Source organism: Porites lutea, chromosome 8 (genome assembly GCF_958299795.1).
Source record: "Porites lutea chromosome 8, jaPorLute2.1, whole genome shotgun sequence".
NCBI classification, from domain to species: Eukaryota; Metazoa; Cnidaria; class Anthozoa; order Scleractinia; family Poritidae; genus Porites; species Porites lutea.
In genome coordinates, this window is record NC_133208.1 from 3641122 (window position 1) to 3662464 (window position 21343).

At 38.8% G+C, this 21343-nt stretch overlaps 1 protein-coding gene across 1 annotated transcript in view; it reads right to left on the reverse strand.

Moving 5' to 3' along the window:
- Nucleotides 1-5781, reverse strand: part of LOC140945100 (uncharacterized) — a 31363-nt gene extending 25582 nt beyond the window's left edge. Inside the window, exons 1-2 of the mRNA XM_073394163.1 lie at nt 5685-5781; nt 2983-3383 (exon numbers count right to left, since the gene is read on the reverse strand). Of these exons, the coding sequence (XP_073250264.1) occupies nt 2983-3383; nt 5685-5766 (483 nt within the window). The 5' untranslated portion in view covers nt 5767-5781. The remainder of the gene's footprint in view (nt 1-2982; nt 3384-5684) is intronic.
- Between the last annotated feature and the right edge of the window lie 15562 nt (nt 5782-21343).

The window sequence follows — 21343 nt, forward strand, 5'->3', positions numbered from 1 at the left end:
ACATTAATCATACACCTCGAGCGGTCGTCTTTCTTTCCTCGGAGCCACGCGCGGCGAGCGAAAAAGTAAAATTATTCAAATTAATGGTAAAAACGAGGAGAGATTCGGGTTTCCGCAGTCGTTTCCCGCGGATTCGCTGCTCGCCCCCGACTCGTGCTCTCGATCTACGGTGACTCAAAAGAAAAATAAGAGACTGCTTGTAAATAGTCTACATTAATTGACTCAACGAAACCGGTTTTGGAAACCAGTTAGCCTCCCCGCAGACGTCCTTTGGGGTTCGTTTGTCACGCATTCATTTCTCCCCCATGAATGCGTGACAAACGAACCCCAGAGGACGTCTGTGGGGAGGCTAGAAACCAGTAAGTTTCGACCAAAAAGGTGGTCGCGACTACATGAAAGAACGTGTCGGGGGCCGGCAGAGGTATCTCTTTCCTATCAGCTTTCTCTTGCTGTGAGAGACCTCTGCTAACATGGAACTTCGTCAGCCGGTTCTATATAGGTTCTTGGTCGAGGGAAAAGCGAATACAAAAGTGAGCGCTCAGAAAAAAGAGAGCCCTGGCTCTCCCTCTCCCAGGCCTCGCCTTTTTATTGCCTTTTCTTTTTAGGGCATGGAACAGGCCCCCCTAAGCACTGTTTTTCTATACCTTCACGTGTGTGAAGTGCATTAGGTGTGTAAGCGTGGGAGAGAGAGGGGAAGACGCGTTCGGAAGTGAAGACGCTCGCAGTTTTTCTCGAAGCTAAGGACTCGTAAAGAGTACCTCCTTTCCTTGCAAGATGCGTATATTTTATGTTATTGGATGTACCAATAAAGTTGATTGATTGATTGACCCCATATGTTTTAAAGGTGCGAGCTGTAAATGATCTAAGAGACGCCATGGCGTATATGTTATTTTAGGAGTCCAAGAGGGGGCGTTTGCTGGATACTCGAGGGGGCGTGCAAAAGGGAGGAGCACCTATTCTCATAAATGTAACACACTTTACAAAACTAATATACTTTCGGCGAATATATAACCACAGTTTACAAACGAAGACTGTCCAGTCAATCATCACAATTTCGATGTCAGAATCCTTACTTTAAACTTGACATTGAATAAGATGCAATATATGCAAACACTTGATGATCAAGCGAGAAACTAAATAAATATTGAACGATTTCGCTCCATTTTTTTTTTTTTTAACTCTAGTGTTTAGCTAGAGCTGGCATGCGGGGTGCCTATCAGACGAGGGGAGTTTATAAGAGAGGGGCGTCAAACACAAACTAAAAGCGAGCAAGTTTTCATAAGTTAACGACTGGATCAAGCTAGTTTATCAGTAGAACGATGAAAGATTACTATACCCTTCGAGCAGAAGCTACAATATCACAATGTGAGTAAAGTGCGTAGTGGTCCTTTTCGCACGGCAGATGGCACCGCGAAAATGTAAACTCTGCTCGCAAGGTACACGATTACGAAAATTCGGCGACAATTAAATGCTGTTTAAAAATTCTGTGCTGATATATATTCCATTTTCACAGATGTCCCTCTATAAAGCAAAGAATTGCTTTTAATGCCGTTTTAGTATATAAAAAAATGACTAGAACGCGTGAGCGAAAAAATTCTCGAAACGCCGAGAGTGTTATGCTCAAAGTTGCGTAAATCGACCTGAATCAGTGCATGAAATCTTGCATTTCCTAATTTTTAATATCTCACCCATTGTACGTAGTATGTGTGAAAATCTTTGATATGAATCGGGACATTTCAAAGAGCTACAGAAAGACCAAGGATAAAATTGACCGACAACATACAGAGCGAGGGCAGCTTTAGTGTCAACGATTACTAGTTAGACAAGGGGCATTTATTTGAAAGAGGGCGTCTTTTAGATCATAAACAGATCATACTGTAGAACATTTTACATTGTACTCATACTTTTATCCTGTGTTACAGTGTTTCTTGTATTGTAATATATATATCCTTTAACGCGCTAATTTTTATAATAAAAATATCGTAGGTGACGAATTACTTCTTAATTTTGGCGCGAAATTTCAGCGTTGATTTGCATGTGAAATTACAAAATTGCCATGGCAACCTTCCGTACGTCTCAGTGTCAAGATGGCGACGAAGTTTTAAAATGTCATGAAAGAAGATGCCAGGGCATTAAAAGACGCTTTAGAAAACCTGACCACACGAAAGAGCACATCAAGAAGGATTCTAACAGGTATTTTGTCGAAATATTCTGAACTTAAACCAAATTTAAGCTCTAAACATTCGAGTTTGGGGAGTTCTCGATCGATGCGATCCAGGATAAACATGTCAAAAATCCAAAATTGCTAACGTAATTCGTCACTCATGATGTTAATAGGTAATAAAATGGTATACTCGTGAAATTGTGGAATAATTTCACTTGCGTCTTGTCCAAATCCTAATAATTTCCCGAGCCTTTATTAGAAGGACTTGGACAAAACGCGCGTGAAACTATTCTCTAATTTCACTCTTCACCAATTGATTATGCATACTAATAACTCATCTTTATTTTAGCTTAATAGTTTAGTCTTATAAGAGGACCCCTCTGCAAAAAACTTAGTCAATGAAGTTGGCTTCCTCATTAAAGATTAAAATTGTTATTTTTGTTATTAACGGTACATTTCCGTTGCAAAGACCCGACCTAAGCCACCGCGCGTTTAGTTTATTGTACTTGTGAGCAGGATACAGAAGAGTGGTACTGGGGACAACAATTTCATCAAATTGGTGCACTCGACCGAAACGAGCGAAACCGTCAAAGTGGACCACCTTAAATATTCCGGTCGACCCAAACAAACAAGTTCCGTTCTGTTGGATTTCGAATGGAATTTTTTGGAAATATTTTGGTTTGAATAGAAAGCATCTAGTGAGCCCTTACAAGAACCAATTACCATATCATGTTCTCCTTGTTGGAAATCTCCCAAGATGCTACAGTTATGATATTATTATACAACAATAAAGTTACAATACAACACACGTTACTTACTTTAAAAACTATGAGGCAGGCTGAACGCGAGGAAGGCCAGTGTAGGGCCTTTAGACACAAATCAGGACATTTCCACACTGACACCCCCATATCCCCATCGCCAAGGGTGTGGTCGACTCCACTGCACTCCAAACCCGAGCGGCATATCTCCTTCACCCGGCTTTCTTCAGTTTCAACGCAAAAAGCTAGTTGTTCAGAGAGTTCTTTGAGGGACCTGCCATTATGTCGTAGCTCAGCTTTTTTCTCGTGGTATTCCCTCTCCAGGTTCGGGTTGTCGACCTTTTTGATTTGCGAGATACTGACAGCACGATCAAGGTCGTTTAAGTCCCATGTTTGGCGTTTAACGGCGTTTTCTATGTCTTTTGCTTCCCTGGAGTCACCTGGTAAAGTGTACTGGCAATCTAAGACGGCAAAAACTCGGATCAATAGACCTCATTCACGATACCTGTCATCTTTGCACGTGCTTAAGGACTGATGGGATAAGAGTAACGTCACGTTATTTCTCAGGGTGCGAGCAACAATGCAAGAAATCCTGGCCGAGTTAGTTTACTCTAAGCAACAGAAAATGAGGAACTTTTCACGAAGATAGTGCCAAATTAGGAGTGGATCGTTGTTTCTTCAGTTTTCTGGATGCAGTGGCAACGGTTGATGTTCTCACAGAAAGCAATACTGACTTAAAACTTGTCGAAACTGTGCATTTTGCAAGGCTAAAATCGTCCAATCTTTTTGAGAATAAACAGACTCGTCTGCGCTTACTCGTATTGGCAAATGTTACCACGTGTTTACCGTCTGAAATACCACGTGACATTGCCTTTATCTCATCAGCCCTTGAAATCAAGACCTAGTGCAAAGATGGCATGAATAAGGCTATTCAAGTGACGCTTAGCCATAAGATAGGGGTATGTCGGCACGTTCCTGGAAGGATTGTAGAAGAATATTTTCGCACAACACTTGAACAAACAATTTTATAAATGGATCAATATGGTCATAGTGAACAGCTGTAAAAACACAAATATATATAGATTAATTTTGTAGGCACAAGCGAGCTTTTAAGGACAAAGCCTGACAGTTAAATTATGAAAAAAAAAAAGATTAAAAACACTAATAGCAATAATAATAATAATAATAATAATAATAATAATAATAATAATGATAATAACAATAATAATAACAATAATAATAATTATAATAATATTGGATCCTGCCCGAATTAATCTTTTATTTTAAGGATCTTTTTTTATTTTTTTTAAAGAATTAGGAATTTAGGAATACGAGATTTTATTCTTTTTAACTTGTTTGTTTTAAACAAATACCACAAGAAGACACATTAGACCTTTCTTACACTCCTGTGATTTAAGGCATTAAATAATTTGAAACTCAGCATAGTGGAAGATAGGAATTAAGGCCACAAAATTTGTGAGACTTCAAAAGGGAGCTCAGAATCTAATTTACAGGTTAGCAAGTTATGAAAGAATTTACTGGTGAACTTAAAAGTCAATAACTATTATCAATCTACAAAAAGATCTGAAAAAACAGGACAAAAAAAAAACTCTATGAAGCTTATATTTTTCAACATTTTTTTCAAAAGGAGTTGAGTTTACGATGGCACGTACCTCTCCAGTTTCTCTCATTTACACAATGTTTCCTAGAGATCACTATCAGTCATTATTTTGGTGGGGAATTATTATTTTGGGAAAAAAACCTCCAGCTGGTTGACACTTTAACTGGCATGAAGACAAATCTTCAATAAAGAACACTGTTGTGTTTGTAAAAGTCGAACTCTCTTGTCTAACAATGATTTTAACCAATAAAAGCATCCCCTGTGGCTACGTTAACAGGTGTTCATAAATATGATGCTTCTTTCCGTCTTTAAAAACGCCACAGATATTATGTACAAAGAAACCTTAACGCTACAGATATTACGTATAAAGAAAACTTAACTTGATAAACACTGTAAAATACCCCTTGTGATTTTGGTTTTATGTTTTACTGGATTATAAAGACAAAACATTTTCTTTTCCACATAATGTATTTCGACACATGCTCTAATACATTTGTAGTCATGACCTGTTTAAATAATCAGTCACGGAAGAAAACAATTTAAATTTTTCTCACAAAAAGACTGCCTTGCATTGTCACTTAGCAACGGAATAGATGTTTGAGGCAGATGTCACTTGTATTGGCAAAACGTTTTCGTCAGCTCACCGCTACGAACCGAAAATCCACGATTGGAGTTTTAGTTTCTAAAGAAAAGAACTAATCTTAAACAGGCATAACCATTATTTTTCATTTTTAATTCAAATTTATTCTACATGTGTTGAGTTTAACTGTCTATAGTCTCAAGAAATATAACAAAGAAAACAAACAAATTAGTTACAAAAGACGCTTTTTCTATTTGTCAAAATTTGCTTGCGAGTATTCTTTTGTTTTCGTTTTTCTTCGGGGCATTATCTATTATTTTTCGCTACGGAGATAAAACGCCTGTTGCAATTGAATAAAGAAAATAAAAACATTCCTTCAAGTACAACTGATTAACTAAACCAGAATATAACTTGCTGAGCGCAGCGGCACTGTGTTGGGAATGATGACGCTAGAGTAAAACATTTAACTTTATGGATTAAATGGTTTCCTTTATTCTGTGCGCGTTGTGACTAAGTTCTTATCCATTAAGGACTCAATTTCAACATTTAAACACTGCTTACCTTCCGATGGCCTCCGTTCTTTCCGAGGAATCTTGAACGTCGTTGGATGGAAAGATCGCACGTCCATATTTGAAAGAACCATCAAACTCGAGTGACTGAAAACAACATGAAATAGACGAAGAAGAAATTGCTGTTTGGAAAGTGAAAACCACTATCATTTTGGAGAAAGAAAAACAGTAAAGTTCAGAGTCAAGCCTATGTTATTAGCCAGACTAGAAATGTGCTGTTTAAAAAGAGAAAACATTGCACTTGAATGATAAATATCTCTCACCTAAACAATTGTCCAGCCGCGCTGGAAGTGAATAGTGTTCCGGTGTGAATTTAGTTTAACTTGTTTCCTCTTTCCGACGAATAGTCAGATTATATAAAGCTTATAAGCTTTTGTTTTTGAATTTTCAAGATATACAAGGGTCACGAAATTTACATTATCCGCAAGCACCTGTTTTCTAAATTATCGACAAATGACGTTTTAAACACGCAAATTAAAAATAGGCCTTGGGCCACTTAACGTAACGGACGCTTTTTACTAACTTCCCGACCGATTTCCATGAATGTCACTCATATATTTTTGAAAATTCGCTGCGTTTTATCAAGTTGGTAGTGTTAATTTAAGTAGAATTAAAAGCAAGAGAACGAGAAGACAAGAAAAACCGAAAACAATTGTTTTAGAAGTCAACAAATGTCTTGCATGGGAGTTATGAGTTTATTAACAGCGCGCTTTTACCAATAAGATCTATATTGTTTAAAACTCTTCGCCGACTTTGATGATCAGTGTCAACTATGACTTTTTATTAGTGTCAAAAATAATAAAAATATTCACCAACTATTGCATATCAAAGAAAAAAAGGGAAACTATCTTCGTCTAGATCAACAACTCGAACGCGAGTTTCAAATCAATGAGATCAGTAAGCTTAAGCACAAAATAAAAACCTTTAGAAATACAAAAACATAACAAATCTACCTGGGCCTTCGAGGAGAACTTCGGCCAGCCGCTAAATCTGCCAGAAAAATTTTGATCGCTCTAGAAAGATCTTGAACTTCTCCTCCTCAAAACATCGTGTTTGATCAGAAATGGCTGTCAACTTTGTTTAATGCGAACGTCATTCATCAATTTGCGCGCGAAACCCGACAGCCTATCAAAATGCGCCAAGTAATTGGGCGGTAATTGGCCGCTATTTTTGGTTTCCGTCACCTTCAAAGATTTCGCCTCGAGAAGATTCCAACTTTGCTTTTTGCTTTTGCACGAAACAAAGAGCATAGTTTCAAGGAGAATTTTTTTGCCCAGCGATAAAGTGCAAGACAAAGGGTCGTTGATGACAAAGGAAACTATAGACGCTGCTAAAGTCGCGTTTGTCTATTCAATTAATGCCAGAAATCCATAATCCACGAGGGAAAAACTCGTGGTTCGATTCGGAACTTTTTTACACGTTTCACAAGACAAAAACGACTTGGTCGATAACGAAGGGAAAATAGCCATTCAGAGGGACTCCAGTTCACTTCTTCCAATGTCACTTCATAATCAAGTGACAAAATCAATCAGACTCTTAAAACGGCAACATTAAAGATGACGACGCGTTTTCAAGATTTAAAACTCTAAAATACAGACATATATGTAGATGAAGCTCTTTACAAAAATAAATGTAGTTAGATTTTCTTAGACAATACCAACTGCGGGTCTGTCGAGAAACATGTCATTGAATGTTTTTTAAAGGTGCTATGCCACGAGGAGTTGCTTTTTTAGGTTAATTCTGTGCTGAAGTCATTACTTTTTACCTTTTATTATATAGACACGAGTGTTTTACTGGAAAATATACCAGGAGTGCTTATAAACGGTGGGCTTATAACTACTCGTAAAATTCTTAAAAACTACATCCGGGACCCGAGTAGTTTATTTTCCATAATCTCACACGTGAGTTTATCAATGACGTAATTTTGGTAATTTCCCTCTATTATTTTATCGATGTCATTTTGTCTACATTACTAAAAGAACATTACACGGCGGCTTGAAGATATGAATTTTATTTTCGCGTGGCAAAAACAATATTTTACTCACTCGCTGCGCTCGTTCGTAAAATATTGTTTTGCCACTCGAGAATAAAATTAATATCTTCGCGCCACCGTGTAATATCCTCTATAAAAAAATGCTGCTGTATAATTGTAAACAAGGTTTCAAACAAATTCCGTCAGAGAGCATTAAACGAGAATTTTTTTTTTTTTTTTTGGGGGGGGGGGTGATTTTTGCAGGTATAGCATTAAAACTTGAAAAAGTTGGCCCAGCTGTTTCAAGTTTCAATTCATGCCCATCCTTGCCATTAGACGACAGAAAACAGTTCCAATGCCTGGACCATTACTTTTGGATTCCATTGATGAGAAGACAAGTTTAAGGGCCTGTTTACATGGAGGTGGGCGACCCCAGATAGGTGCGTTAACATGTGGCTGGTCCTCACCTATCATGTAAACGTGATCAAATTATAAAAGAGAGATTATATGGACAGGCGGGTTACCTCACCTACCTGGGGTCCCCCATCTCCTTATAAACAGGCCCTAAGGGGGTGTTTACATGAGAAAACTCGCACCGGCGCGAGTTTCATACCGGGATGACTTTTTGATTTCGTATCGCGTTCACATAATGACTGGGTCATTTCATTTGTCGTTATTTGAAGGTAAACTTCATGTTGATAAAATACACGTGATCTCGCGCCGGCGCGAAAGTCACCCCGGTGTCGTGTAAACACCCAGTAAGCCTTTTGAAAAGATAGCATAGCCTGAAATAGTCCTTTAAAATAATCCTGATATTGGGTCATTCTTACGTCATAGTTTTGTAGAGATGGCGAGAGATGGCAAAGAAATTGACAGATAAAAACAAAAGATTCTTGACGCTTAACAATGGCCCTGGTAATTTTGCGCTCCAATGTAAATTGTCCTGATCACTGGTTATAGTAGATTGTCTTACTTTCAAATATCTACGTGAATGAGATAACTCTTAGACGAACGGAACAAGGAACAATTATGGAACCGTCGCTTTTGACTTTAGTTGCATCAAAAATCTGAGAAACTATTCCCAGTAAATTAAAATAATAATATCATAGATGACGAATTACTCCTTAATTTTGGCGCGAAATTTCAGCGTTAATTTGTAATTTCACAGGTGAAATTACAAAATTGCCAAGGCAACCCTTCCGTACGTCTCAGTGTCAAGATGGCCACAAAGTTTTAAAATGCCGTGAATGAAGATGTCAGGGCACAAAAAGACGCTTTAGAAAACCTGAATACACAAGAGAACATCAAGAAGGATTCTATCAGGTATTTTGCCGAAAAAGTCTGAAAAATTCTGAACTTTATAAGCCAAATTAAGGTCTAAACATTTGAGAGAGTGGAGTTCTCGATCGATACGATCCAGGATAAACATGTGAAAAATCCAAGATTGCTAACGTAATTCGTCAGCCATGATATTAACAGGTAATCAAGTGGTATACTCGTGAAATTAGGGAATAATTTCACTTGCGTTTTGTCCAAATCCTAATAATTTCCCGAGCCTTTAGGCGAGGGAAATAAAAGGCTCGGGAAATTATTAGGATTTGAGTAATACGCGCGTGTAATTATTCCTTAATTTCACTCCTCACCATTTGATTACACATACTAATATACAACCACTTTTACAAGCAATACAAAAAACTTTACCTTACAAATACCAAGTAACTTAATTTGATTTCCCAGCACTCCAGTGAAAAACTACTGTCAATAACTATTTATATCATCGATCGAGTCTACAGTTTTTACATAAAAAAAAATGTCAGTAAACTTTTTCTCTTTCTCTATTTCCTGTAATTTTCTGTAAATGTATTCGCCATTTTTAAAAATTGCGCGTGGCAAAGCTAACCTACTTTCTTTCCACCATTTACTGATATTGCTTTTCTTTTTCTATATTCTTGCAATGTATTGTTATGTACAAAGTAACATCTAGTGCAACCGAAATAAACAAATCTGAAATCTGAAATTTTGTTTCAGCCCTTACCGGACCTTAGCCCTGCTCATGTAATGAGGTATTTTGTTTAACAATTCTAGTACCTTACTTTTGATATGTTTCATTTTCTCTTCAGTACTAGCACTGAATGTAAAATTAGTCTTTTAATTGCAATATGGTTTTATTAACAATTTAATAATTTCAGTTCTATCCCACTTTTAAGATGATATGTACATGTATTTGTTTTTTTAATTTTATCCTTGGTTTGAATTTTCTTTTCTTTTTGTTTTTATAGTTACGGTAATGTATGTGATATTGAGTTCTTGAAACAAAGGAAAATATATTTGACAGCACGGTTAAAATTGAACCCCAACATTTGCACTAGTTTCTACTTTTTAGCATATTTTATAACCTTTGTTATATATAGAATGTCTATTTTAATTAAACAGCTTTACACTGTTTACCTCAGTGTTTGCTTCACCGAGCTGATTCAGCTTGCTATTTTAATTCCGTCTCTAGATTCATTAGAATAATGATTTCCGATAGTCATGCTGAAACATTGTGTGGCGGTTCGAGCAATTACTCGCTACACGATTAGGTACCAGGAACCTGATTAACATCTTGGTCTTTATTCTTCTTTGACTTCTGCGAACAATCTTAATCTTAATCTTCTTACTGTTCTTCTCTACTCAATCCTTACTAACTAGTGAAAAAGCAACGGTTTTTATAGAAAACGTTGGACATGTTTCAGGGGTTAGCTTACCGTGAGAATAAGAATTAGGTAAATTCGGTTTGGGTTTTGTTTTGGCATGGTTGCGATCGGCAAGAAGCTACAAACCACGGCCAATGAAAAACTAAAACGCTGGTTGACAAATCCAAACAGGAACTAAAGAGACAAAATGAACCAAGGTCTGTTCTAACATCACAAACACCCACGACCACCTGCGAAAAACTGACATCTAATAATGACAGGCGAAGAATATTCCAAAAATGGCATTTAGGTAATTCGCGAGCTACACGTAAGTAAAAATTCAAGTACAATTAAAAACACAAGTTAAAACAGGAAAAAAAGCTATGCGGACAAAAATCCAAACTAACCTTGAACCATCAAACGAAACTTTAAAAATAACGTTCAAAATACTTCACGACAATTGTTAACACAGAGTCGGGCATCGGGAAGCTCAAATTTACTGGTTAAAGAATCCTGTATGCTTAAAATACCGAGTTGAAGTAAAACCTCCAGACCAAGGTTCATTCTGTTGTCATTGCAATTCGTAATTTACAGTAAACATTATCACGTGAATTAAGTAAAAGAAACGCATTATTGTGTTAAAAAGACTGTTGCTGGGCAATGCTCATTTATTTCGAGTTTTTTTTAGCGTTTTCTTTAGCGCAGAAGACAAAACATTTAAAGGGCAAGAAACATAAAGTGATTCTGATTATTTAATTCTGCAATATTTTTCGGCTGCTTGTCATACCATGCTATATAAGTCTCTTTCCTTCTAGTTTACCATCAGATCATGATAAATTCAACCCCCCCTTTAATACGCACACTAAGGGGACCATAGAAATTGTCCGTATTAACCGGGTGTCCGTATTAAGCGGGTTGAACTTAGAGAAAATGTAAAGGCTTTCTTGCTTCCTTTCCCCCAGGGACAAAGCAAACTGTCCGTAATAAGCGGGTGTCCGTAAAGCGCAGTTTGACTGTAGAACTCCCGATCTGCATTCATAATTCCCCCTTTAGAACGCTTCTAAAGGACCGGGATCTGACCCCCTTATATACCATAATTTTGACAGAAACGATACCTCGTTTGTATACCTTTTATTGACAAATGGATCCCTTTCAAATGCTAGTTTAGAATTAACACTGCATCTCTTGTAACTGCTGTAAATGCATAGCCTTCGTAGCAAGCGTTTCCGTTTGGTTTCGGAGCAAAGAAAGACCGAGGAACGGGAATTCTCGGTTTTGGCCGCGCGAGAAATGAAACAAGAGCCATTTTTTTGCCATTTTTCGCGCGGTCTTTGACTCTCGTTCCTCGTTCTTTGCTCCTAAACCGCACGGAAACGCTTGCTACGCAGACTAGTAAATGCACTGTTTTATTAGTTGACTAAATCAAAGTCGTTTTCTCGACTTCCAGCGCTGCCGCATATTATGTGCCTGTTAGCCCTGTTAGATCCTTTTACGTATACAGACCAAAGTGACAGATTTCCCTACCCTTTCGATAGCCCACGTGTAGCCGAACCCTCCCCCCGACGAAGAAAAACGGAGGGGTGAGGGTGCGGCCACGGGTAGGCTACCCTTTCATATGTACTTCCACAAGCGAAATCCCTACCTTCCCTTCCATTTACCTGCAGAAGCCTGAAAATAATACTCCTTTTAGGCGGAACCTCCGCTTTTAGGCCATTATAAGGAGTACCCCCCCGGTCCTAGAACAGGCTACAATAATGCCCCCACCCCCCCGCCTCCCCGCCAAAAAAAGAAGTTTGTTTCAGGACAACTCGGATGAATATTAATCGGATTAATATTAATCCTAATGATTATTATAATCCAGTAATAGATTATTATAATCCAGTGATAGATTATTATAATCCAGTAATAGATTATTATAATCCATTACTGAGGTTTGAGCCGTGCCTTGATCAATTAGGATTACTATTAATCTTATGTAGGATTAATATTAATCAGATTAATATTAATCCTAATATTAGATCCAGTAATAGATTATTATAATCCATAACTGAGCTTTGAGCCGTACCTTAAACGATTAGGATTAATATTAATCTGATAAATATAATCCCACATAGCTCAAATTTGTACAAGTCTCTCAATAAAGAAAATATTCTATTCTAACCACGACGAATTTGCTACTTGTGCTTGTAGTTTGTGAACAAAACTCTTAATTACATTCAGTCAATAACCGCACTCCTTATTATATGTTATTACATTTTAGTAGGAGAAGTCGGCATTTGTCTCAGCTCTGCTGGTAATACAGTTGCAACTGAATTTTTTGCAGGGCCATGAAGATTTTTAACGTAGAATAGAATAAAGATCTTAAGTAATAAAAAAAATAACGAAGTGAAAGGGATGTCAGTGCGCACATCATCAAAGGAAATCCTTGAATCTTTTCAGTTATTTCTAAAAGACTCAGTCTTTCTGAGTTTGATCCATAGAGATAGTTATTTCCCAAGGAGCATTTCATGATTTGGACCGTCTGCGTATAAGCTGGACTTAAAGTAGGAGTTTGTGTTAGAGGACTGGGTTTCAGGATTGGTGTCATAGAAGGAGCCATTGTTGTTGATGGGTTAGCTGTTGGCATCCACGAAGGCGTATGATTGACTGAAGTGTTGGCACCAATTTCTGCTGGACGGAAGAACTCTAGAGTTATGTTGGCAAGTGACCTTGCAGACAACATATCCTGTGTGCATTGATAACGATACTTTATACATGTCTTGTCATTCACTTGAACAAGAATGTCGCCATCTCTAATCTGGGAGAATGATGCCGACTGTTCGACAGTTTCAACAATCCAGCCTCCTCCAATTATTGTTTCCGGTGCTGCACTCACCCGGATTATAATAGAGATTAATATTAATCCGGATGATTATTATTAATAATAATCTAATCCTTCCAATTTTTGCCGTGCCTTAATCTATTACTGGATTATAATAATCTATTGCTGGATTATAATAATCTATTACTGGATTATAATAATCTATTACCGGATTATAATAACCATATTATAATCTATTATTATTATAATCCACGGATTAATATTAATCCGAGTTGTCCTGTTGTTTACATTCGACGTTCGATCGCCAAGGGAGCTTAAGCCAATGAATTTGCCTTTTCTCAAACTTTATCGCGTCTATTTGGTTAAATGTAGGTGCACTTGAATTCTTAAGGCCTTTATCTAGTTCAAACAGAGAGTGGTAAAATTAGTCGTCGTATGTTCACACGTTCTCCATAAAACGTCGCATTATATTAGGAGGATTCACGGAGCGCACAAGTAGTTCTCGACAGATCAGTGAAACACATGTAAAAACCCTTCTTAGTCAAAGTAACGCTGAAATTCTCCTTTATACCACAGTGAATATAACCCAACTCGATAATCTCAAAAGCAGAAGCTGCTGAACCAAAACATGTTTGGAAAAACCATCCACATCGAGCACTGCGTTGTTCCTTCGCGCGTGCCGAAGATTACTGATCATGATGTGTCACCTACGCAGTGATATTATAACATGAAACGAGGTGCATCATGGGATACTATTCGATCGTCGTCTGCGTCGTAATCGTGTAGTGAACGTCAAGGAAATGTACTAAAAAGCGTTATGCACGTACCGAACAGGTTTTTTTATTTGCTTATGAAACTGCTGGTTTTTTTCTTTTACGTTTTCGTTTTGGTCGTCGTTGTTTTAATTCGTTGCTTAATTAAAGCTCTCTATAATACGAAAGCGACCACAGACTCATAGGCCCCGTTCGCAGGAGCCCGGATATTACTGAATCCGCAACTATTTCTTTCTGGATACGGCTTCCGTCCACACGAATCCGTAACTTTTCGAGTCCGCACTCCAGAGTGGAAATTTTTGAATCCGCCATGTATCTAGTCTGCTACACAGCCGTTTTTAGTGTCATCACGCAACGCTCCTCCCCGCAAGGAGGGGAGTAGGAAGTGCACCTTGTGGGGAGGAGCGTTGCGTGACGACACTAAAAACGGCTGTGTAGCAGACTACCATGTATCCGGAAATGTGTGGACGCTAAATGCGGATATTTTTCTATCCACTGACGTCATAAAATCAAGCCCAGTTCTTTATCGTGAATATTTAAGACGGCCCGAGCAAAAAAAAGGCCGATCAAAAAATATCTGGATACCTGTAGACGGTCAAATTCGATTTGAATTTGGATACGTGTGAAGGTGGAAATTTTTGCATCCGGAAAGAAAAAGTTGCGGATTTAAAAATATCCGGATACGTGCCGAGACGGGACCAAAGGGCCAGTGTAAAGTTAATATTTAAAAGTAACTTTTAAATTCCAAAACAGTTCATTTCTGTACCCCCGTACCCAACTGCACTCCCCGGCAAAATCCATGTTGTAACCCGGAGCATTGATACCGTTGGCGGAAGTATTTATAGAAAACTATCTATGCGCTACCTTTTTCGATGGTGAATCAGTTACAGGCCGAGAGAGACGAACATAGTCGATCTATCAGGGGTCAATTTAAAAAAACTTTTACACGTGTAATTTACAAGCGAAGCTTTTGTTCTCAGACTGTAAAACAATGGTTACACTTGTAAATTACACGTGTAAAAGTTTTATTAAATTGACCCCAGGTCTTCATTAGATTGGCCTGGAAATGGCAAGCGCTCAGAGTGCATATTTCATGGGCAATGCCGTAAAAATCGGTGAAAGCAAGATTGAAGTAAAACTCGCTAAGTGGGATGCGCATTAAAATCCGCTATAAAATATACATGCCATTAGGAATTCTTTAACATCAAAAAGACCTGCTTTGACTTATTTATTTAGTTATCCTCTTAGGTTGTTCCGGATGTGAATATATACTCGCAGAACAAATTAGGTACTGTAGCTTGAAAGAGATTATTTAATTAGTCGACATCAACACGAACCACGCGGGCACGTGTACTAGCTTTTAATTTAGATTGCTTTAAATTATTGCTCGTGTGATTAGAAAGAAAGTTCCGAATTTTCTCAAAGATTAGACAAACTGATTCGTTTCTTACCTTTCTATTGCAAGCGTTGTGTTTCTTGTCTTTACCCTTTAAAAGTCAGCATATTTATACACAGCCACTCTAGAATTTAGTGGTTATGGTAATCTAGGAGTTATCGTTAAATCGAGCCAGTCGCTTGATTGTTTCACTCATCGATTGAGCGTCGTTATCCTAGCGCGTGAATTCACTCGAGGATCAAAATAAATTTGAATGAAGATTGGATGAAAGTTTGAGGTGAATTTGGTGGAAGATACACATATTGTTATAATTATCTGAAAGGGACATGTTCTACGATAGTTTCCGGTTTTTAAACGCAATCGCCGAAAAGCCGACGCGAACCATCAGCGGATAAATTATAAAATATCGAGAATCCCTCGCAGTTTCATCGACTAATATGGCTCTTTCTTGCGACGCAACCCTACGCAACAATTCCGCTTGCTCAGACTTCTTGAGCAAATGCGTTAGATATGTATCACTGAAAAAGTTCTGTCAAGCATGCAAATATCGCTGTCGAATTATTCTCGCATATTAAAGCTCGCGTTGGCTCGCCGATGTTAGTGCACCCTTGCGCGTACAGTGTGTCGTTTAGACGAGCACATGGGCCGCCAGCAACGCAGGGTATACAATATACAGCGGGAAAAAAACTGTATAAAGAAAACCGGTTTTGACCTCCTTCAGAAGAGAATAAAATGACTATATCGCCAGCGATAAGATGACGTACCTTCAAACTCAGTGCTATAAGTGCTTCAATCCACCTCACTTTTGCCTACTAACAGTGACTATAGTTTCCGGACTATGCCAGGATGCCAGGATATTGTGGTATGAATTGGTGTCACATCGGGGTGGCGGTACCAATCACAGAAGAATCACAGTCGCCACAAGAACAAAAAGTATACAAATACGCTGAATACGTTGCTCTTGCGTTGTTTGCTAATGCAATGTTTTCCTACCTTACTAATGATGTAATGTTTCTTAAATAAAAAGTTTTCACCTGCTATTTTGCATATTTCAATACAGTGAAACCTGTATTAAGCGAACACCGTATTAAGCGGACACCCTCTATCCTCTATTAAGCCGACAGTAGCCGAATTCCCCCAATTTTTTTCCCTTATTTTTTTTCAAATGAAACCTTTATTAAGCGGACACCTCTATTAAGCGGACGCGGACACCTAAAAAGTACCGGAATGGTCATTTCTATTGTTGCCAACCTGTATTAAACGGATACTTGTAATTAAATTCCACCACCCAACATGCCAGACACCGGAAATGTGAAAGATTGCCACCCACAAATTTTTCGATTTTTATATTAAAAAACGTGACTTGACGGACTTATTTGATTAGTTTCACAGTACAGTATTGTTTCCTATTTCGTTTTGTTTGTATAGAGCTTGTTTCACTCATCTGTTAATTAAAAGTTCTTCAAATTTGAGTTGTAATCTATGTTTATGGTACTATGATCAATTGGTCCTCTTTAATAATTGCAAACGTATATCGTCATTGGTATTCTAAACGTTTCCACTGTTCATTTGAGTGATAGTAGCTGGTCTAGATCACACAAAATTCGGCCTCTCGTTTAATCAATTTCAATTTTTTGTTTATTGTTGTCAAAGTAATATCGATTTTACTTAAGACTACATTTTCACAAATTTCAATCCATAGCCAATTACTGGTGAAAATTTTATAGCGATCGGACAAGGAAAAAACCACTTGAAAAATATCGGTATGGCCTCTGAAAAACTGTATCGAAACACTTCAAACTAGCTATTTCGATTTCCATAAATGATGTCAGAGGCACGATTCCAAGGATACTTACTTGAAAAAAGACTGTTCACAAAGCAGACTTGTCGCCATAGTATCGTTTAGTTCAAATCATACCAGTTTTTATTGCCCTGAAGAAAATGAAATAAAACCAATAATTGATACAATATTGTTTTCAAAGAGCAGAAGTACAGGATCGGAGTACAGCAGCAACAGCTCGATGACTCATGACGTAACTCGAAGCTACAAGCAATTAACTCACAGAGCAAGCCCTGTGATTGGAGAAAAATTTTTTTTTTCGCGAAACACGAGTAAACTGACTACTACTTACACTTTCAGATGAAAATTTCCGGGCCTTATAGCTTAGAATTGAAGACATGTTTGGCTTAACGAACATAGAACCAATTAAGGAGAATAGTAGTTATACGAGGAAAAGTAAGACGCGTTCTAAATGAGACACAAACTGTGCTTTATAATTATAAAACGACACATTTTGTCTGAAATAAGAAGCTTCTTATCTACTAAAGAACAGGTGTTAAGAGTCTATTCCGATAAGCGACATGGCCGTTAAACAGCAACACAAAACGGATGAATTGACGACAAACGACATGAAGTTGATTCGAAACTACGACAGCGGTGAGGAAAATCACAAACACAATAGCAAAATACCGACAGGGGCTCCTCTTAAATACGCCCCCCCCCCCCCTCACAAGAGGGCCTCAGAGTAAAATTCTGACAAGCGATATGGCCTTGAACCGGGGGGTATACTTCCTTATAATAGGCTAATGGGGATGTGCCGCCGGATGGGGTCGCATTGACTATAATGGGGTCGCACTTTCAACAGAGTTACTAGAATGGAGTTTTGGGGTAAGGAAGTTCTTCATATTTACGGTTAGCAAACGTACCACAATTTATACTGTAGGTGAAAAGTAAAGTGTTCTTCATTCAGTTTAAAAAATGAGTCAATTCATCTGAGGATGACCTATTTAAAGGATTGATAAGGAAGATACGTAAAAAGAAAGTGACTAACTTGGGATCATGAAAATTACATATTTACCAAAACTGACTAATGGGGTCTATAATTGGCCACAGAATAGACTTTAATGGGGTAGGGGCTCTGAGAGGCCAGCGGCAAGTATCCAGCAAAAATAAACCCAAGTGCCCCTCCACCGGGCCTTGAAACAGCGACTGAGGATAGCATAAATGGCGACAAACGACATATGCAAATGCAAAGATGGGCTGAAAGTGCGGCAGGGGCAGCTGAGATAAGCGCAAATACAATAGAAAAATCCCGAAAACGACATGACGACATCTCGTCAATACCAGCACCGGCAGGTTTTGAAGAGACTAGGGACATACGTAACCCCCCAAAGTGGGCCTCTGTTAAGGGCTCGTGTTCTTAGATAAGGACGTATCGTTGCTAAGTCGCTGTCTCGTCACCAGTCCTCGTTGATCACTGGGGGATATTGGAGTTAATTATTAAGAAAACAAGGACGAAGGGAGTCCCCGCTGGCGCTCCACGCTCGCTCTCATCATTCCTCCCTCGCTTGTCTCGCTTGTTTCGCGTGCTCGCGTGTTCCCCACTCCTCAGCACGTAGCCTTGGGAAAGGGGGATGAGTGCGGGCTCATTTTCCCGAACACCGGCTGGTAATCGAGCCTATGGAGGAGGTAGGCTAAGTCACGACTTATTTCAGACCAAATGATCCTAGCGTACGTGGCAGACGTTAAAAGGGGGAGGGGGACGGGAAGAGGGAATTCGGGCATGTCCCCTTCCCCTTTTAACTGGACTGGCACGCAGGCTAAAATGATCGGCTTATGCGGGACATTTTTCGTCTTATTTAGGACACGTCTTATTTTTCTATGGCCCTAATTTGTGCCATCCGATATAAAGGATAAAATAGCCTGCGAGCAAGCTCTCCTATTTGGGCAAGCGGAACGCCGCTCGCTCGCGCTTTCTCGCGAGACTCGTTTCACTCGCCCAAATAGGAGAGCTTGCTCGCAGGCTAAGGATAAAACAGTTTTAAAAACAATAGAAAGAAGAAGTGTGACGTCACGTTACCATGGTAGCAAAATGTTTGGATCACAACAAAACGGAGCTTAGGCAACTATGACGGCGACGGCAACGAGAACGGCAAAAAAAAGCAATAAGTTTGTATTAGTAAAACAACAACTTTGCACGTGCATCACGCTTTTTTGCACATTTTATAGCCATCGTTGCACGACTGCGACATGAAAATTTCTAATTTCACGCGCCGGCTTCTCGGAGTAGGTGAACACAACGCAAAAAGTTTCATTTTCTTTTCCTAAACTCAGATACGGTCATTTCGGATTCAATCCAGACAATTTCGCCAACACTTGACAAATTAAATGAAATTGAATAGGATCGATGAAGTTTGAAACTGTGCGAATTTACTCTTTATTAAGTGAATTTTGGGTTTGTTGCATTGTCATCCAAAAATTTTGCTGCTATGGCAACGTGACGTAACAACTTTTCCTCTCTATTTATAACTACCTGCCCACGACTAGTCTGCTACGCAGCCGTTTTTAGAGTCGTCACGCAAGGCTCCTCCCCACTAGTTAGTGAGGAGGAGCGTTGCGTGACGACTCTAAAAACGGCTGTGTAGCAGACTAGCCCACGACGGAACTAAGCTGAAACTTGAATGAAATACACCGTTAAAGAACATGAAAAAGCATGACAAGTAAATACCCGGCAAAATGAGTCTTGATAATGTCACTCCCGCGAAGTTGGTCTTGACCTAACTAAGGTCAATTCGAGTTAACTGAACTAGCCCCCCGCCTCGAAAAATTACCGGATCTTTCGCCAATTCAGTTTTCCGTGCATGAAGACACAACATTAGGATCACCAAAAACACAATTATAGGTTGTGTCATTGAGGAAACTGAAAAATAGATAATAATTTCTAAGTTAACCCTTTTCATTTCCAGAGCGAATTAGGAAGTTTTTTTGTCTGGTGGGTCGTTAATAGTACTAGTGAATCACTGGGTGAAATCTTGTTGTGTGATCATTCAAATGAAACGTCTTGGGCGCAGGCACCACTTTAACACAGTAGTTATTCGTTTTTCGGCATTTTACGAAATGAAAGTTGGATTTTTTTTGTCTTTTTCTCTTTAATCTTAACGTTGATCACTTATGGGTTCCCCGATGTTTTTTTTTTTCCTCTTTTTTTTTTTTTTTTTAGGGGAGGGGGCGTCACACGCAAGAAAAAAAAGCTGAAGTACATGTATATTTTCTTGAACACCTCCCTTCAAAAAAGATGATCTGTCCCAGTTTAATACCTCAACCACCTGGTACCTAATGGCTATTCGAACCCGGCGATCGACTGGTTTCTATAGAATCGCGTTGATGGCCTACAATTTTCACCTTAGGATCAACGGTCCCAGCGCACAGTACGAACAAGAAAATCATATTGATTAGTAATACGACTTTGGAATTTGGAGATAATTTCATCCCCCATCTGACTCTTTGCTTTTCCTCGACTATAGTGAATAAGCTATTAACAAGCTATTATTAAGTCAGGGATAAGATTGATGTGATAAGCACTGGTATGAAGACTTGTACTCATGCATGATCATATGTAATCTCGTACTCGTGCGAAGTTCAGTTTAAAGGCTTACTCACTAGTGGGCTCCTGTTTTCGCATATTGCATTGAAGAAGGGCAAAAAAGAGTCCGGAGATGTTTTAGCCTGTACTTGTCAGTTTTGCATGGAACGTGGAGAGGGCTTTGGGGGTTACACCCTAATATATAGTGAATAATCCTCTCCTTTGCTAACTGATAATCAGCCGAATTTGGGGGAAATAATGGCCCGTGGGATACCTCTGCAGTTAGATCTTCGAATTCCCACTTTGACCATATCGCGTCAGATTGGTTTCCATATGATCATTTACCGTTATTTTCTCAATGACCTGATCATCCGTGTAGACCGTCAGTTCTATAATCCGCATATAACAGGCAATTGCGAAAGGAGCTGGGAGGGGGGAGGAAGGAGGAGGGATCGGGATCGCCCCAATCGGTCCGATTGTCCCACACCACATAGTGGATCGACTCTATCTGTAAAACTACTTAGGCGATCGAGACGAGCACGCTTATTTACCCTTTCACTCTTGATAGGCTAACCTGGGCTACCCTAATTGAACATTGAGATCGTGATATATAACAATCAAGTAAAGCAATCAAGCGTGGCTTATGACTGA